Here is a 20,933-nt window from a genome sequence, read left to right as displayed (position 1 = left end):
ACCATTTTGTCCGACACACAACTCAAACAGGAGTCCGTAGTGGACTATGGTGTATTGCCGTCTTTCTACGGATGAGACCACATAACTCTAATGTTCATTCATGCTATAACTAGTAGTAAAGAGGAAGAGATGCTCTGTTCACATGCTGCTTGAACTGAGGCGAATGTGTTCTCATGCGACACATCATCACTCAGTGAAAAATACATTGCAGAACAAAGAGGACACTGACAACGTGTCGACAGACAAGATAGAGCAGGTTACTTTTGGTTTCTTTGACTTCTATGGTGCCCCCGAGTTACAACTTCCAAAATGCAGCTTCAAATGGCTCTAAACGATCACAGCCGAGGAAAGAAAGGTCTTATCTAGCAAAACGATCATTATTTTAAAGATAAGTTACAATTTATAAACTTTTTAACCTCAGATGCTCGTCTTGTCTAGCTCTGTGTGTACTCTGTGTAGAGATTAAAAGTGTATAAATTGTAAATGTTTTTAGAAAATAACTGATCGTTTCGCTAGATAAGACCCTTCTTCCTCGGCTGGGATCATTTAGAGCCCTTTGAAGCTCCATTTAAACTGCATTTTGGTAGTTAAAACTCGGGGACACCATAGAAGTGCATTATATGGAGAGAAATCCTGAAATGTTTTCCTCAAAAAACATTTCTTTACGACTGAAGAAAGAAAGACATGAACCTCTTGGATGACAAGGGGGTGAGTACATTATCTGTAAATTTTTGTTCTGAAAGTCAACTACTTCTTTAACTGCTTTTTTAAATGTTACATCATGAAGAGATGTCATTGAGAGAGGGAGGTTTATGATTTGAGTAAAGATTACAAGTGCAAAAGAATAAAAAAAATAACGACGTGCAGGGATAAATCATTTATGATGAATACTTTAACACTGTGTAAAAAGAAAAATACAGTTTGATTTCATGGTCACTTTAATAGTGTGCTTCTAAAACTTTTTGATTGTTACAGATGGTCACACTTTTTTTTCTGCATTTTGCTTAGCGTGTTTCCAGTCTAACGCACTGTTTGAGCGTAACAGTTGTTGTCCATCACGGAAAACTCCTGGCAACATTAGCTCTCGGCCATTAGCTTTCTGCGTGAGAGTCTGGCACACCCAGATAAACGGCCGACCCATATGCCGTTTCCTTCTGCCAGCTCACTCCGTACTCTATTGTGTCATTCAGCATTATACACTCCAGATACTGTTTGTTTATCCATTTCATTAGCCCAAGGTGAGCAGTACCACATGTGTCAGGCTTTGCTTAATACCTGAGGAAATGAATTGGTTCCTTATCAGATGGGGGGAATCATTGTATGACTGAATTACATTATGCAGAGTTGGGTCTGGTAATCTGGCTCGGGCGCTGTCGGGTGCTGGTGGAAGATTTATGACTTAATTATCTTCAGAATTGCTTTGGCGAACTCCTGTCGGGCCACCAGAGACAGCGATGCCACCGGCAGCCTCCGGAGAAAGTGGCGATACTGAGCTAGATGATTCTATTGCCGTGTAATTGAGAAGTGCACTCTCGTATTTTACTGTCTTGACCTTATTGCCGAGAGAGACGTCCATTGCGGTATTCAATATGTGCTCACCTCAATGAGGCTTTCAGATGGATGTAGATTGCCACCTGTAAAGCCGAAGAGCTGGCCCGTGCTTTTTTTTTTTCAGCCTCGGACATGGATCTTTCCCCGAGAAGGCTGCCCTTTTCACGCCGTGCATCACAAATATAAAGCGGGTGGCCGATGTGGGAGCACTGTGACAGAAGGTGGCAGAGAGGGCACATATGGAAGGTGCCAGGTGGGGTCAGGGGGCAGCCGGGCAGGAGACTGCACCGGACACCTGGAGCACTGGCAGAGTCCAAAATCACAGCTCCCGTCCCGTCACATGCTGTTGCATACTAATCACATCAGGTGTCATTGGAGGAAAGTAAGGGCTGTTTCATTTGCATTAGCCAGGGAAAAGGCCTTCATAAGTATGCAGGGCAGGCTGCAAGAGCTGTTGACTATGCAGTGACCAGTGCATAAAATATCCATTTCATTACAAAAAAATTATAATATAAGTGCGTTATTGCACTGGTGCTTGAAAACATTTCACGCACGCATCAGACAACAGTAAATGCAATACAACCAGGATTCATTTAGTCATTTAATCAAGGCCAATAATGCTCACAAAGAACAGTGGATTTTGCTGTAATCATCCTGGATTAGTGAAGTACCGCAGTGACAGGTGCAAAGGCTCAATTAGACATGTTGATATATTGCTGAAAGTGGAGAAGTTAATCGTGTTGTTCTGAAATGTTTAAAAAGCATAAACAAATGTCTAGTATAATTTGTATGAAACCACTGTTTGATATGACCCTGAAATTCATTGAGGCTTTAAAATATACAAGCAACACCCTCTGCTTTATTTCATTTATTTACTCTCTACTTCTACTCTTTGCACATAGATTGCAAGGTAAAAACATCACACTACTATCTGTGTTATAGGTCAGTAAAAATTAAATAGGTTCTGTTCATAATACTGATGTACATTCATGTTATGATATAATAGATAAAATGCAAATGAAAATTATAGATTTTTGTGAAACTTCAGCCCTCTAGAAAAATAATTGCCATTTGCTAGTAAATGATACAGTATGTATACACTTCCAGTTAAAAGTTTTTGAACAGTAAGATTTTTAGTGTTTTTTAAAGAAGCTTCTTCTGCTCACCAAGCCTGCATTTGTTTGATCCAAAATACAGCAAAAGCAGTAATATTGTGAAATATTTGTACGTTTAAAAAACTGCTTTCTATTTGAATATATTTCACATTTATTTGAAAGTAATTGATTCCTGTGATCAAAGCTTGAGTTTCAGCATCATTCCTTTTTTTTTTAAAGAAATTATAGAAAATACTTTTATTTAGCAAGGATGCTTTAAATTGATCAGAAGTGATGATATGTTAAAACTAGTGGTGGGCCGTTATCGGCGTTAACGTGCTGCGTTAACGCGAAACTCTTATCGTGCGATAAAAAAAATATCGCCGTTAATCTATTCTCAAATTTGGGTTAGGAGCTGGGTCTAAACTACGCAAGCTATGATGACTTTCACCTTGATAGTTTAACGCGGATGTATACCGAATATGGTCGCGCGTTTAAGTCTCCTCCACCAAAACACAGACAGGATCGCGTCGTCCTCCATTCATGAAAACAGAATCTACTATAGCGCGAAATGCCACGTAAATTCGTCGTTTTTTGGATTCATAAATCAAATGTTGCTCTGTCACTTAATTCAAATCGCGATATGGACTAGTGTATGTGAAAACTGAAATGCAAAAAGACCGTTTTAATATGAATCTGATATGTTCCGTTTGCCTAGCTGTATGTATGCATGGCGGAGACGAGCTTTTACTACACGCATATTCTGAAACACACATGACGCTCCCGGTAATTTTTGGCATTTTCATCTCACATGAACAAATAAACTCAATCTCCCAAACTGCTGTGAGTGTCACTTTTACCGTTTCATTTGAGAAAACTAGCATCATATCATACTGTATGACACAGAAACTTCATGGCAACCTGTCAAAATAAAAGTACGGTGTAACATGTAATGGGTTGGGTAGGTGTTGACGTTAAAAAAACACAATCTAATAGGTAGAAAAAATAATTTCATTGTTAGTTAGTTAGTTAGTAAACACAAGTACATCTAATTGAACATAATTTATTTTCATCAACAAATTATCATAGAACAGCTTTATGAGCTTTATGATCCATTCTCAAAGACTTACTTTTAGTCATTATTTGGGTAGCACACATATTCTGAATGCCTTCAGCAGAATTCAAATTAGCCATTTTAATCTAGATTAATCTAGATTAATTCCAAGATTTAATCTAGATTAATCTAGATTAAAAAAATTAATCTATGCCCACCCCTAGTTAAAACATATTTCTATTTCAGATAAATGCTGTTTGAATAGAGTATATTCAAACTGTTATTTTAAATAGTAAACATATTTCAAAATTGTACTGTTTTTGCTGTACTTTGGATTAAATAAATGCAGGCTTGGTAAATAGAATAGACTTCTTTAAAAATAAAATCTTACTGTTCAAATACTTTTGACTGGTAGAGTATATATATAAAAAGCATATGTTCGTAAAATGGCACAGCTTTTTAAATATCTGAATGTACTTAATTAACAGCAGTCAGTCAAGCATTATAATATATTATGATAATTAATCATTATTTAATGATATAACTTTAGTAATTCGAATTAAAACTTGGTAACTGTGTATGAATGCATATTTGTTATTTTCACTAAACTTAGGATTGGTGGTGGTGCTTTTTTTTTTTTTAAAGGGGGGGGGGGGGGTAACAATAATACTAATAAGATAATGATAATACTACAAATTCTACTTCTATTAACAATGTAAAATGCACAAAGGATTAATGACCTGCTGGGTTCATGAATAATAACCACATTATCTGCATTCGCTCAAACTGATTTGCTGAAACCAAAACACGGATGATAATAGGTGAGCACCAGCCAATGAGATTGCCATTTGCGCATTACTCCCGCCCACTAACGGAGAAACTGGCAGTATCTTTTCTGTTCTTAATAACTGAAGAATTCAAAATGAGCTGTTATTTGGACACAAAAATACAACAAATAATATTGTTTAAATGTAGCGTGTCAATTCTGCATGGTATGTAAGACACTCTCGCTTTCTCTCTCTTTCTTTGCATGTGTGGGAAACAGCAAAGCGTCGGCGAGTCGTGTGCCTTTATCACTTACAGTACGTCAAATATTGGTACGCTGCGCATCTATTGAGATGAATTGAAAAAAGCACAGATCGCTTGACGCAGAGTGAAACTCTGAAGTGCTCAGTCAGAGTGAAAATAAGTCTGTGCTAAACTTATGCTTAGACATCATTTAGTAGCCCAGAGTTGAATATTTAGTCGCATATGTGAGTATTCTGTATTTTGGTAGATAAAATGTGCATTTTAGGAGCCAGTAGTTCCCTAGGTAATTTTTAGAGCAAGATCCAAGGCTAAAATTACGAACGGGCTTGGGCTCACATGATTAGCTCACTGTGCTTAGTCTTGACCTAAATAAGTCATGGCAGGATAACAAAATCGTAAGAGTTCATATAATTTGTCTTCCTCTCTGTTAACAGAAAGAGCAGGTTCCTTTGTTTAGATGCGACGTGCCAACAGACCTCTGCTTGTCTGTGAAGATCATGAGATCTGTCAGACGGCAGTCTATATACATCATACCCATTGACTATGCATCTATGCATAAAAGAAAGAATGCTAATGCACGTCATTGGACAGCTGCCATTTGCAGACGTAGCCGGGTTTTCTCTAAACAGCAGAGTTCCTAGAGCAGCGAAACTGTGCAGAGGGTTTCAGATTAGACTCAAACTCTCTGTAAGTGTCTGCAATCTTCTTAAGACGCTGAAGTGCCTATTTTTGAATTAGCTTATGGTGTGTATACGAGTACATTAATGCTTCAATCTTTTCCAGTGCAGATGGTTTAAAGCTTGATGAACTGAAAAGGGGGTGCGCTGCTTTACGGCACTGGAAACTCTGCGGAGACATAAAACCCTCAATCCAATACAGATGGGAAATAGGGACGCCTGCCAGACGCACTGTTTCTCTCTCTTTTTTTTTTTTTAGGAATCTAAAAGTTACATGCAAATGTAGCTGGTTCTTCCCCTCCTTTCAGGCTCTCTCTGGACGTGAGTCTCGTAAATAGGGGATACTCGCAGCGTACGCTCCCGTGAGGTAGAAGAACAGCAGCTGCTGTTGGATTGTGCTGGGAAAAACTTGCCATGGGGAAGTTTTACCGTAAAAGGGGCTAGGGGAGTCGACGGGGGTGGACGAAATTTATAAGCACTGACCTGCAAGGGCTACTTCTACCAACCTTACCAAATCACTATGTCGCTCTTCCACACCACAACTCCAAATGGGCTCCAAATGAGATCCACATGCCTTCCAAACCTATTATATAGACTCGTAGTGAAGAGCCAATGGGATTGAGAGAACATTCCACATCAGTCAGAGCCTTTTATATAATGATTAAGCCAAGCTTTTGGTTACACATTCTTTACTCACTCACAGTTCACCCTGTCCCTAATTATCACTCATTACGCACCTATTATTAAGAACTCGGTCTCAGGTGACACTAACTTGGACTTAATAGATGTATGTGTTTTTTTGTGTATTTGCATACATGGGCCATTCTACAGAAGTGGTGCAAACTGTTGTCCCACAACCAAAAAACACATTTGAAAAGCATTTAAGTATTTAAATCTTAGATGCTTACTAAGATCATTCTATTATCTATTGAAACACACAATAATATTTAAAATAAGCTTGATATATACAAAATCATAATTTTTTTGGTACTTTCCATTGGGAGCTGGCTGTCCCGAATCCTAATCCATAAATTTCAACTTATGAAAATGATATTGAAATATTTTTGTATTTTATTCCATTGTTGTTTTTAAATAGTGTCTATTTTATATTTTATATTTTCTTTGTAAATTGTGATTTTTTTTTTTAATGTAAACTACCGTAACAGTCACGACCGAAACATTCATTGTATTTTCATTGTTTCAGTAGTGACAAAAGGGAACACAAAATCCTTTATTTTGGGGAAATAAACATGATTTTAGTACAGTTATTCCAATTTTTGGGGATTTTAGTATGTTTTATTAGTGTTTGACCAAAACATTATTGTCACTACTGAAAATGTGCAGTCACAACCGAAACATGGGATGTTTTGTCAAAAATAAAGATGTTATGATTAAAAAAAAAGAGTTTAAGATAGTGTTTGGTTCAATGTATATTTAATCTAACGAGTCCTTAAATTTGACATCAGTATGATCAACTTTTTGCCTTTTACAAAGAAAAATTGGATTCAAAATACAACAAATTTCATAATTCACACTTGAAATATTGTTAAAATTGTGATTGTTATTGATTTACCTCTGAAAACTTTTTAATAAAACAGCAAAAAAATATATTTACCTAACTGATGTAATGCAAAATCTTAAGTCAATATAACCCTTTTTATTAAATTATATATTACTGTGTTTCGGTAGTGACAAATTTAGGGAGAGGACAAATATTCCAAAACTTTCTGAAAATGCAGCACAATTACTAGAAATGTGTACCTGTACCTTGAATATTATACAATTTGCATTCATACAAAATTTGTGGAAAAATACTTTTTATTAAAACAAAGTCACCAAATTAACTCTTTGGTGACTTTGCACCAATTCTGTAGAATGGCCCATATATGCACTGCCACTCAAAAGTTTGTGTTTGGTATTTTTATTTAATTCTTTATTTTTAAATATAACAATTGAAAGTAACTGTATGAATATGCTTAAATGAATATTATTCTTGTCAACACTGTATTTTCAGCTATTACTCCAATCTTCAGTGTCATATGATCCTTCAAAAATCATTCTAATATGCTGATTTGAAAAAAAAGCAAAGAAAGCCTCTTCATTTGGCAAAATGTTAATGTTAGTCAACATTAAAAAATGTTTCATAATCTATGCATTTTATTGTTTAATTTATAGCGTAGTATTTCTTGGGATTCTAAGAAAGAATCCAGCATGACGTGGCTAGTTATAATGCCTGAGAGGCATTTATTTACCAGCTTCGATTGGATCAGAGCTCAAGAACTGTTTTTTGTGCTTGCAAGACCATGCCCCATTAAAGCCCAATAAACTTATATGAGTGGAATTAACGCGGTAAACCCAGTATATTATTTATTACAGATCTTATAGACGTTGAAATAAAGATACACTGGCAAAAAGGCATGAATCGGGCCTCAAAAACTATTGCATACTGTAATTGCCATAAATAGTGCAAAAAACCCAATGCCTGTCATATTAGATCCAGAAGAACAGCTCATATAAATGTTGATGCCCAGCACTGTGATGAATGCATAACCAATGAACTGTTTGGATGTGTTTGTATCTATAAGCTCATCATTATTCCATCCAACTTTTAAACATGACTGTTCCATCCCATCTGGTTGTTTTCTTAGCGCCCATATGCAAATGTTATCTATTCCTCATGCTTATGTTTTCTGCACGTCACGCACAGAGACCGCGTGCGGCGCATGGTGTGATCGTTCCAATGTGTCCGAACACTCTGTCTGCCAGGAAAAAGTTAAGCACCTAGGCTTGCAGATAAATAGTACTCATCAACTGTACCATAGAGAGCAATTGTTGGAAAACACTGGAATTCTGCAAAAGTAGAACAGACACTAGCTGTTACAGTCATGACTGTGAATGCACTTTCTTCGCCTGTGATACTGTTACTTCATTTGAACTGTGATGGAAGGCTGTCATCCCGCCATGAGGAAAACATCCTCCGGTAACCGGAAAACCGCAACATTCTGCCTTCTCAGCTCTCTCAAATCAGCATATGTTCACCCCTGTGAGCTGTTGTACATGCTTTGACTCTGTTTGCGTTAGTCCAGATTGGATTACCAGAGACAGGCAGAGCTTAATGTAAATGCAGCACACAAAGCGCATATATCAGCCTTTAATATATATATCCGTGTTTAATGAGATGCATGTATGCTTCCCCATTGAGGAAGCCTGACTGCTTGGCTTATTAGGCCTCTGTTGATACCGCATACTAACATTAAGGTTGACAAGATGCTGCCGGTCGCTTGCCTTTTATTGCGCAGCTCTGGGTTGGACTGAGCACGACGGTGCATACTGACAGAGGATTCACAAGCCCTCCCGTAGTGCTCCGAGTCCTGGGAAGCCATTCATTATCCTCTGGCATATATTTATTAACTGGCAGGGACAGCAAGACTACAGCTTGTTCAGCATTATGGCCTGTGTTTTCCAATAAGTATATTTGGATAAATGAACGCCTGCTGGTCATAGGCCACAGGGCAGGCTAGGCCTGTAGCTATTGTTACATAATTGTCTGATCGCAATTATTTGAGATTACTGAGCACTGTAGATTACAAGCGTATATTGCAAACATACAGAAATGGCATTTATTATATTTCATTTTATTTTGGTAATAACAAAGACTATAGAATACCCAAGACATGTCACTCGTGTAGTTTTGAATGGGGAAAAATGCAACGCTCATTATGGCCGCGAAGCCCCGCCTTCTTAATGAAATAGCCAATTATTGATTAGTAAAGTCAGCGCGTCACCGCAGCTGCCGTTAGAAGCGGTAAAGACTAGAAGGGAGACATGATTCGCTACAACCGTTAGAAGCCCAGGTTGCTATAGAAACAATAGGTGCTCTGAGACGTGCGCTCAATACTGCGCATGCGCACTGGCTCATCTTGCCTGAAAAATAAGCGTTTTTTAACGCTATAGGAGCACAAGGAACCATATTTATGGGGCAGTTCTTGTTGGATTTATTTGGTGATTTAAAACATGAAATTTAATCTTAAGCTTGGTGAACAGTTTTGGAGAATTTAATGTTTCCCCATTCAAAGAGATAGAAGCTGCATTTGAATGCCCAAGTAGCGTTTCAAAGATGGCCGCCAAGTGACATGACTTGCCTTAAAGGGACTTTGGTAATAAACAGAGGAACTCTACTTTGTTCAGAAGTCAGGTTGGACAAGTTATATTTTATTTAATTTAGACACTTGTCTGAAAGACTGAATTAATTTAAATTTTAAATATTTTATTTTTTTATTTTATTAATAAATGGGAGAATATTGTACAGAAGTCAGGTTGGACAAATGAGATTTTATTAAAAATTATAAGATTTATGATTTTACTGTTTGGAATTTTGGGCATAGTATTTATTGGGAGATTTACATTTATTATATTTTAATTTCATTTTGGTAATAAACGAGGGAACTCTACTTCTCTACTAGAAGTCGGGTTGGACAAGTTAGAATTTATTTTATTTTGTCACAATGAATTATTTTTAATTTTAATTATTTTATTATTAATTAATTAATTAATTATATAATTCTATTTAATTATATAATTATTAATATATGGAAGAATATTATACAGGAAGTCAGGTTGGACAAATTTAATTTAATTTATTTTATTTTTTTTTTTTTTTTTTTTACTTTAAAATAATTTTAATATGCTGATTTTCTGCCCAAGAAACATTGTTCGATTGCCCACGGTTGTGCATATGTAATAGGTTTGTGAAACCATGATACTTTTTTTCATGATTCTTTAATCAATAGAAACTTTAAAAGATTCAAATTTATTTGAAAAAATATTTTCTAACAATATAAAAGTATTTATTGTCACTTTTTTATTTTAATGTGGCCTGAATAAGTATTAATTTCTTTAAAAAAATTAAATAAATAAAAATAAAAAGTTGGTCACAATGTGAATGTTAATGAAAATTAAAAAGTGTTTCACAATCTATGGATTTTATTGTTTGAAATTTTGGGCATAGTATTTTTTGGGAGATTTACATTTATTATATTTTTATTTTATTTTGGTAATAAATAAGGGAACTCTTCTTTGTACAGAAGTCAGGTTAGGCTAGTTATATTTTTTTATTTAATCACGTTGAATGAATTTTAATTTAAATTATGTTTTTTCTTATTTTATTTTATTGTATTAATAAATAGGGGAAGTCAGGTTGGAGGTTTTATTTTTAATTTCTTTTTTATTAATTAATTTCTTTTTACTTTAGCAATAAAGGGTGACAAGTTAGATTTAATTTAAAATAAAATAACAAAATAAAATACAATGTAAATAAATGACATATTAAGGAGTATGTATATTTAGCCTATGCTGTACATAACAAACAAAACAGACAATTATATCATTAACCACAACTAATTAAAAGCCAATATGTTGATACCTCTAGGGAGAAAAACTACTGAAAATAAACAGTGCTCTTCTAAGCACTGGACTCAAGACCTCCTCCATCACCTGTGCATTTGAGACAGATTTACAACTCATTCTGGGATCTTGAGAGCGGGAAATAAGCACACGAATAAGCCACTTAAGCTCTCCTTCAACCCCAGAGATCGTAAGCTCAAGCTGATAGCAGCCACGGGCTTTCCCACAGAGTGGCTTTTTCATAAAGAAGTGTGCGCCGAAGGAGAGGCCTGTGTCTTAAAGGGCCTGAGCCTTGGAGACGGCAAGGGCCATAAATCCCAGCCTCTCCAAACCCCACACAGCTCCAACTGCGTTCCTGAGCATCTCCATTGAGTTTTTCTGACCCGGTATGCCACGCTCTAATGCTTAATAGCTATTAGGAACACCCTGGACTTTTATTTCACTAATAAATGGGGGGAACTTTCTTTTGAGCAGCAGTCAGGTTAGACAAGTCCGACACAACAGAGCCACTAATATAAGGTTTGACACTCTTTCCTCCGCAATTACCAAGCACGCTGATAAAAAATAAACTCTATAATTCACAAATTCAATGACACAAAACACCAGTTGTGCTCGACAGACTTGTGGTTTTCGTGTGTAGAAATTGCACCTGGTTTTATTTGTTTTCAGCACACCACAAAATTAGTCCGCCTTCCTTTTGAAGAGAACATAACAGATTTCAGAGTAGATTAAATAACGACGAGGAACCATGACCAATGATTGAGACGGAGACCAAACCTGGCTTGGAAATTCCCCTTGCCACCTTGCTTATGTGGTTCAGCGCAGTGTAATTTACATCTGTTTAATCACACACCAGGATATGTGCTTTAATGCCTCTGTCACTATATATTAAAAGTGTGTAAGTTGATCGGCAACTTGATTTGCATCATTCTGTATCTAATATGCCTTTATCCTTTTTTTTTACAGCACCTTCTACAGTGTCTATCATGCATCAGGTCAGTCGCACCATTGACAGCATCACTCTGTCCTGGTCCCAGCCAGACCAGCCCAATGGGGTCATACTGGACTACGAGCTGCAGTATTATGAGAAGGTATCACATATCACACTTGATTAATGTGTAATGCATGTTACACACTTTTAATGCGGAATGCATGCAGTGTCATTTAACATTATCGTAAGTATGCATTATTAAATCTTGGGGAAAAAGAGAACCCCGTGTATTATGATTGTTGGCTTTGTATGGCTTAATATAACGTAAATGATATCTCTTACTGAAATATTTAGTAGAAAACCCATGAAAGACTTACGTTATTTAAAAAAACCACATCGTTTTATACATATTTTGGGTTTTGGCAATATCTGATGCTATTTTTATTGCAAAACAAATCGGAATACGCAACTTGGAAAATAAAATATTGATATGCCACAATGTGCGGCTGTAATTTTCAGCCAAAGGGCAACAAGAGAAGCAATGTAAATTTACACTGCTATTCCTAGCGATAAGAAGAGGAGAAAAGAATAAAACTTTCCTAAAGACCTGCGTCTTTGTTCTCTCCACTTTAGCCCTGATGCCTTTGAGGCTTTTATAGACCACAGCTACTAAAAGAGCTTACAAACAGCAGAGACAAGAAATGCTAGATGCCATCCAGGAAGGATGTAAACATGCCAACGCTTTTATGACGTCTCAGCGTGGATTATACTCAATATTTGTGAGCATTTAGGCTCCTTATGGGGACAAATCAATGGTACAGCATTTGATTTAAGTCTACGCTTATATCCAGCTGTGGTCATTGTCTCAGTATTTTATTGTTTATTGAGTTGTGTTGCAGTTAAAATAGCGACAGGTAGCGCCAATAAAGTGCAACCATTTGACGTCATCGAAATAATGGCGCCCTATAGTCTAAAATATGTATAAAATTATGTGGATTTTTTATATAACGTAAATCTTTCATGGGTTTTCTACTACATATTTTAGTAAGAAACTATAGTGAGCCATACAAGTCTTCTCTTTAATGTAATAATGATAAATATAATAATAGGTAACTATTTTAAGTAAATTGTGCATTATATTTTACAACGCGTTTTAATGCCATGTTAACAAATAAAAAAAAAAATCTATAAGATTATGACATTAAAGTTGTAATATTTTGAGAATATTAATAAATAAATAATAAATTATGAGAATAAAGTCAAAATATTACGAGAATAAAGTCGAAATTATGAGAATAGAGTCAAAATATTTTGAGAATAAGATCATAATATTACGAGAAAAAAGTCGAAATTATGAGAATTAAGTTAAAAATTCCGAAAATAAAGTCGAAATATTACGAGAATAAAGTTGACATATTTTAAGAATAAAGTCATAATTATTAGAATAAAAAAATTATGAGAATAAAGTCGAAATATTTGACAATAAAATCTAAATATTTCAAAATATTTCAAGAATAAACGTGAATTTACGGGAATAAAGTCTAAAATATTAATAAAGTTAAAATATTTGGAGAACAAAGTCGAAAAATTTGAACAACAAAGTCAAAATTATGAGAATAAAGTCGAAATATTTTGAGAATAAAGTCAAAATGTTTTGAGAATAAAGTCTGTTTTTAAAGTTTGTTTTTAATTAAATACAAGTGAAGAATGAAAGATTGGACGCCACAGATGTTTTTACTACTTTATTCTCAAAACATTTAGACTTTATTCTCATAACTTTGACTTTATCCTCGAAACATTTCAACTTCATTCTCATAACTTTGACCTTATTCTCGAAATATTTTTACTTTATTCTTGTAATTTCAACTTTATTCTTGAAACATTTCGACTTTATTCTGAGAATTTTGACTTTATTCTCGAAACATTTCGACTTCATTCTCATAATTTTGAATTTATTCTCAAAACATTTCGACTTAATTCTCAGAATTTTGACTTTGTCAAAATATTTTTTCTTTATTCTCGTAATTTCGACTTTATTCTCTAAACTTTTCAACTTTACTCTTGAAACATTTTGACTTTATTCTCGTAATTTTGACTTTATTGTCAAAATATTTCGACTTTATTCTCAAAACATTTTAACTTCATCCTCATTGACTTTATTCTCGTAATTTTGACTTCATTCTCGAAACATTTCGACTTTATTCTCGAAACATTTCGACTCATTCTCATAATTTTGACTTTATTCTCAAAATATTTTGAGTTTATTGTAATTTCAACTTTGTTCTCAAAATATTTTGATTCTCAAATCTCATAATATTAGATTTTTTATTTTTTTAACGTTGCACTAAAACACCATCATAATATTTACTTTTTGCACATTTTCATTGTATTATTGCTATTTTTATTATTAATGTTGATGTATTAAAGTTCCTAGAGAAAATGATTGTTTGTTTACAGTTGCTGTTTAATTGAGGCTTTTGGCAGCTGTTGGATATAAATAGCCAACTCTTGTTCTGTCAAGTGATATTACAAACGCAGTCACTGGAAAAGACTGTTGTGGTTCGATCCGGATACCAGTGGCTAAAATAACAGAGATTTTTCACTGCAGTAAAAGCAAAAAAAATATTTCACTTACAGATTCCTCTCTGTCAGCGCAAACTGCTGAAAACACACACACGCTAACTTGTGCTTGAGAAGCACTCACGCCCACATAAAATGCCGATATTCTTTCAGCCTCCCATTTCGTTCGTTTTGTTTCACTGGTTGACACACATAAGGCAGCCACACCCTTAAATACAACACGCATAGTCTGACAGATACTTTCTGTCTTTTCTTTCTTTGTTTGTGATACACATACACAAGCTGACGGTCCCCAGGGCTCTGCTCCTGTTCTAACTCTTTCCTCAGTATAATTCCTTTCTCAGACAGTGCTGAGGACCGCCTGTCAAAACACTCTTCTCAGACTGCAGCAAAGCTCACATCACAGAGCTCAGAAATAGAGCTGACAGGAAAAAAGCGGAGCACTCAAGTAGTACATGTATACACACACACACACACACACACACACACACACACACACACACACACACACACACACACACACACACACACACACACACACACAGAGTCCTACATTCTCTGCTTCTCCTTTGCTATCACTCTTTCTCTTCTTCGCTTACACAAACAGACACTCGAGCGGTGCGACAATGGCCACAGCTTTCAGCCTAGACTAATGAATCGTGGCTGGCCTGAAAGTGTCAGCCACCGTTCCTCTGCCCAGCACCCTCAGTCGAGCTCTCCTGATGGGGTTTGATGAGATAGATAGCCCTGTTAGAGAGCCATATGTACACCTCTGAGTCTCTTGTGATGTCCTCTAGTGTGAAAAACTGTGACCAGAATGCCACTGGATTTGTAAAATGGATGTCTTTATCCTTTTTTTGGTCATTTTTCTGTTTCAGGACCAGACGGAGCATAACTCTTCCATAATAAAGAGTCAGACCAACACCGCAGTCATCCGTGGCCTCAAACCCGGAGGCATCTACGTCTTCCAGGTCCGAGCACGTACGGTGGCAGGGTTCGGACGGTACAGTGGCAAGATGTACTTCCAGACCATGACCGAGGGTGAATATCTAATACAAATAATTATAAAATGATGGTTTGTTTCATCCAAAAATCTACATCATCTTTTCAGATTTCGTCTTTGTGAGAATAAATTACACGCATATGATTCAGCCCATCATTCTTACATCTCCCACTTCTTATCATAAGAGCAAACCAGTGTGTAATTGACTTGCTGAGGCAGATAGTTCATCTACTAATCTAATTCTCTAATGACGATCCAAATGATCTGTCCTCTCTCTGCTTCGTGCTTCTGATTAGATCTGAGGAACATGTTAAGAATGTGAAGGAAAATTGTAGATTTTTTGTATTATTTTTAAACTGCCTTTTATTTAGCAAGTGGCAATAAATTGATAAAAAGTGACAGTAAATACATATATTATGTTTCTAAAAATTTGGTAAATGTGTTATTTTGAACTTGAACTTATTTTTATCAATTAATCCGGTTTCCACAAAAATACTAAGAAGCACAACTGTTTTCAACATTGATAATAAGAAGAAATGTTTCTTGAGAAATGTTTTCTTCACAGTTATGCTGTATTTTGATCAAATAAATAGATATCTTGAGCCAAAAATTTTTATTTGAACTGATTTAAATGATGATTAATTTAAACAACATATTTTGTGAATAGGACAAATATTATTGAAAATAGTGCTGTTAATCGATTTAAAAAACATTTTTTTCTAAAATTAATTGTGATTAATCCCATCTAACATTAAGTTTTTAAATATACTTTTACATTGCAATAATTTCACATCCAGTCTTCAAATTAATGTAGAAACAGAAACATAAAGACAGTATATTTTTAATATTTGTAAAATATTTTTTATGACTGAAGGTGAGTATCACTGATGATTACAGTATAATTGAGAGCTATCAATTTGAACATTTATTAGACTTTAATAACTTAAACTTCTCATCAACATCTCAACTGACCGCAGGTCGTTATTGTTCGACTGAAGCTCTTCATCACTTGTACCTTTCCTGCTCTCGTTCGAGTAAAGTAAAGTAAAGTTGGAGTGTGCATCTGAAAAGTCTCCCATTTGATGTGGTCGTAAGACATTCTGTGACTAAATAAATGCACTTCTTGTCAAGAAAAAAAAGAAACAAAAGCAGCAGTTTTGAAGTGGGTGGCCAACCCTAGACCTGGCCCCTCGTTAACTGCGTTTAACTGGAACAATTAATTGCCCGTGTTAATGCGCTTATTTTGACAGCACTAAAAAAAACAATATTATTGAAATTAAAGTTGCAAGCAACGTTGACGGGCCCAAGCCATCAGCGCAATTCCAACATGTGTGCAAAGTTTCAAGAGTTTTCGAGTATGTTAAAGAGTTAGTTCACCCAAAAATGAAAATTTGCCTATTATTTACTCACCCTCAAGCCATCCTAAGTGTATAGGACCTCCTTCTTTTAGACAAATCCTATCGGAGTTATATTAAAAAAGGCTCTTTCAAGCTTTATCATGGCAATAGTCATGTGTTTCTCTGCAACAGGTCAAAACAAGTCCAATAAAGTGCATCCATCCATAATTAAAAAGTGCCTCACATAGCTCCGGGGGGTGAATAAAGGCCTCCTGTAGCGAATCTGCATGTCTAAAAAGTCTCCCATTTAACGTGGTCATAAAGACGTTCTGTGACTAAATAAATGCACTTCTTGTCAAGAAAAAAAGAGACAGAAGTGTGAGTTGGCTAGCCAACCCTAGCCCCGCCCTCGCGTTAACTGCGTTAAATATTTTAACGCTGTTAAACAGGATAAATTAATAGTCTGCGTTAATGCACCAATTTTGACAGCACTAAATATAAAACAACAACAACATTAAAATTAAAGCTGCAAGCAGTGTTGACGGGCCCAAGCAATCACTGCAATTCCAACATATGTGCACTTTTCACTTTCAGAACAAAAATTTACAGATGATGTACTCACCCCCTTGTCATCCAAGATGTTCATGTCTTTCTTTCTTCAGTCGTAAGGAAATTATGTTTTTTGAGGAAAACATTTGAGGATTTCTCTCCAAAATCCAGCTTCAAACGGCTCTAAACAATCAGAGCTGAGGAAAGAAGGGGTCTTATCTAGCAAAACGATCGGTTATTTTCTAAAAATTACAATTTATATACTTTTTAACCTCAAATGCTCATCTTGTCTAGCTCTGTGTGTACTCTGTGTAGAGATTAAAAAGTATATAAATTGTAAATGTTTTTAGTAAATAACTGATTGTTTCTCTAGATAAGACCCTTCTTCCTAGGCTGGGATCATTTAGAGCCCTTTAAAGCTGCATTTAAACTGCATTTTGGAAGTTCAAACTCGGGGGCACCATAGAAGTCCATTATATGGAGAGAAATCCTGAAATTCCCCCAAAAACCTTGAAAATAAATAAATAATAATCCTTAGAAGAACAATAGGTTACACAAAAATAGTAGTTTTGCTTATTGTAGTTAGGGACAGTTTTTTTGGATTCTGTTCTGCTTCCAAAACTCTGAAGAGGAAGAATGGTAGCTGAAACATGTCATTGGACGGCCGCCCATCGTTTTGCCCTTCCCAGATCACCTCATTCAGAGGCAGCTGCCTCACTCATGCCTACTCACTCTCTAAGCCGCTTATTATGAGCAGAGAGTCAGAATTAGTCTGATCTATCCTCCCCAGCTCTCTGCTGGCATGATCATGCTCAGCCAGGTGATTCAAACACGGATGTGTCATGCCAGCAGGCTGTGCGCGCTTTGAGTGATTTAAACCAAGAAGTTTAAAACCGATTAAACAGGAAGTTACAGTGCTGCTGAATTCACAGGAGACCCGACAAAGTTCAGGTTTTTGTTTACTTACTACCTCAGCTTTTGGGAACAAGTGTTTAAATGTGGTAAAATCCGGTAGCACGCTAACACATACTTAGCCTCTAGGGTTGCAGAGTGAGCCCAGGGGTTTGTCTGCGTTGTGAAAGGATAGTCTGTAATTATAAACGAATAGAGAAAGCTAGGCAGGAGAGAAAGGGAAAAGAAAGTTCCCCAGGCCTTCCCAACATCCCAATCCGTCTGTCTTGCACCAATACACACATTTCCTCCATCGCCTGCCCATATGCTGCTGGAACTAAGCAGTCCAAGTCTACGGCCTCGAGGTATCTCACACAGGGCTTCCTGTCCCAGATTCCCCACCGCGAAAGTGGGGAAGTGAGGGTCTCTCACCTGTGTAGACACACACTGCAGTGCCTCAATAGAGTCTGAACTTGCTTCAGGCTGTATCAGATATAGAGACACTCTGCTGGGGTTTGTCAGGAAGTGCTAACTTTTGGATATGTGTGTGTATGTGTGCCTACAGAGGAGTACAACACTAGCATTCAAGAGAAGCTGCCTCTCATCATTGGCTCGGCGGCTGCTGGTCTGGTCTTCCTCATTGCGGTGGTGGTTATCATCATCGTTTGCAACCGGTGAGTTCCTAAACTTGTAAACCATTAGCATAGCTTCCCCCAATTATACCAGCAACGTGTCAGAACCCTGTGCTTTTGTCCTGATTTGCTTCATTAGCGGACATTTACAGAGCAGCAAAGCTTGTAAAAACTCACTTAATGATGAGGTTGTGTTAACAAGATGATGGTGGGCAGTAGCGAGTGTTGTTTTCATGGCTTTAGCACCTTTTTAAACAGCTGTTTGCCTTTGTTCGCCTGCAGACGTGGATTTGAGAGAGCAGATTCAGAATACACAGACAAGCTGCAGCACTACACCAGCGGCCACAGTGAGTACTTAGATCTTGACTACTATATGCACACATTGTATGTATACATTAAAAATGCACTGTGTGGAGTCTGTAAGATTACTTTCTCTCATCTACCCACCTCACACACCTATATTTAGCTACTGTATCTCTTTCACCATCAAACGCACCTTTATCTCAAAGTTGGACCTCAGCTTCTTAAGATCAATCTGTGCAATATTAATCCCACAGCTTCCCTCGAAATCCCATCAGAGAGTGCATTAGCCACTTCCCCTAGAAGCGTTTTCATTGTTCATCTTTGTTCTCGTGCTTGGTTCTTTTCCCATCACTTGTTTATTTTCCCATCAAAGCAGTACACAAAGCTAATGCAAAAAAAAGCTCAGTGCCAGGTGTTTCAAAGTTAGTAAGATCCATTAAAGATTAGTCATAAAATGAGCAATACTTCAGTAAATACCGCCTTAGCCTCGGAGTGCTGTTCCATTTATAGAAATAAATCTTTAAGATTCTCTCGAGGCAATAATTTAAAGCTAAGCTCGCTCGCTTGCTTGCTCTCTCTCTCTCTGAGGGCTTATAGTTTATCTCTCTCTTGCTCACTCTGCTGAATGAAAACGCTCTGGCACTTTTCCTCAAGTTTTATTTTTCTTTGCCCTTCCTTATCAATTTAAACAGCTTTTATGCTGTGTAATCAGTGGTAAAGGACTGCTGTAAATGCTGTATTTATTGAAATAATTTCTGGGAGAGTGTGGTGCCAGTAAAACCTAGAAAATCAAGGTCAGAATTTATCCATTAGTGCTCAAGAGCCGAAAGTGCTCGCATTTTCTTACTCTTCTCACTTGTGTTGTTCTTTCTTAAACATTCTTTTTGAATCTTAAAGAGCAGGTCATAAGACATTTTAAAGTGTCCTAATATTGTAACAGGTTTAAATGCAAGGTCAGAAAACATTGAAATTTTATCAAAATATATATTTAATATTAGAATAATTTTGCAATGATTTCAAAACGATTCAGTCAAAGCAGCAGACTTGATTGGTTTAATATAATGTAAATGTAAATATAATGTAAATGATGTTACTAAATATGCAGTAGAAAACCCATGAAAGATTTATGTTATTTAAAAAATCCACATCGTTTATACATATTTTGGACTATGGGGGTGCCATTATTTCGATGATGTCAAATGGTTGCACTTGGTGAGCTACTAACACTAGACGTTGCTTTTTTTACCACAATACAACTTGCATCCTGTCAGGATGGCATCTAGCGTTTCTTGTCTTTGCCATTTGTAAGCTCTTTCAGTAGCCTCAAAGGCATCAGGGCTATAGAGGAGAGAACAAAGATGTGGGTCATTAGGAAGTTTTTTTCTCCTATTCTTATTGCTCTTCACTAAAGCAGTAAAGACTTACATCGCTTCTCTTGTTGCCTCTCAACTAAAAATTACAACCATTGTGGCATTGTATCAGTATTTTATTTTCCAAGTTGTTTATTCAGAGTTGCGATGTGGTAAAAATAGCAACAAGTAGCGCCAGTAGCTTGACGAGTGCAACCATTTGACGTCATCGAAATAATGGCGCCCCCCATAGTCCAAAATATGTATAAAACGATGTGGATTTTTTAAATAGCGTAAATATTTCATGTTTTCTACTACATATTTCAGTAAGAAACATCATTTACGTTATATTAAGCCACGCAAGTCTCAATACCCAGGGTTCCTTTCAGGTCTGTAAACCCCTCCCTTCCATAAAAGCCTACTCTGCTCTGATTGGTCAGCTGGCCATGTCTGTTGTGATTGGTCTTTCCATATACAATGCGTGTCGGAAAAACAAAACCCTTCACAAAACAATAATGATGGATACGTTAGCCGAGTGCTACTGATGAAA

The 20,933-nt window shown here is 36.3% G+C and overlaps 1 protein-coding gene across 1 annotated transcript in view; it reads left to right on the top strand.

Annotated features, from left to right (window-relative positions):
• LOC141294268 (ephrin type-B receptor 2-like) overlaps positions 1-20,933 on the top strand; it is an 86,035-nt gene that overhangs the window by 49,009 nt on the left and 16,093 nt on the right. The window contains exons 4-7 of the mRNA XM_073826346.1: positions 11,775-11,899; positions 15,198-15,360; positions 18,665-18,773; positions 19,014-19,078. Of these exons, the coding sequence (XP_073682447.1) occupies positions 11,775-11,899; positions 15,198-15,360; positions 18,665-18,773; positions 19,014-19,078 (462 nt within the window). The remainder of the gene's footprint in view (positions 1-11,774; positions 11,900-15,197; positions 15,361-18,664; positions 18,774-19,013; positions 19,079-20,933) is intronic.

This window comes from Garra rufa, chromosome 20 (assembly GCF_049309525.1).
Source record: "Garra rufa chromosome 20, GarRuf1.0, whole genome shotgun sequence".
Classification (NCBI taxonomy): domain Eukaryota; kingdom Metazoa; phylum Chordata; class Actinopteri; order Cypriniformes; family Cyprinidae; genus Garra; species Garra rufa.
This window is presented reverse-complemented; position numbering and strand designations above follow the sequence as displayed.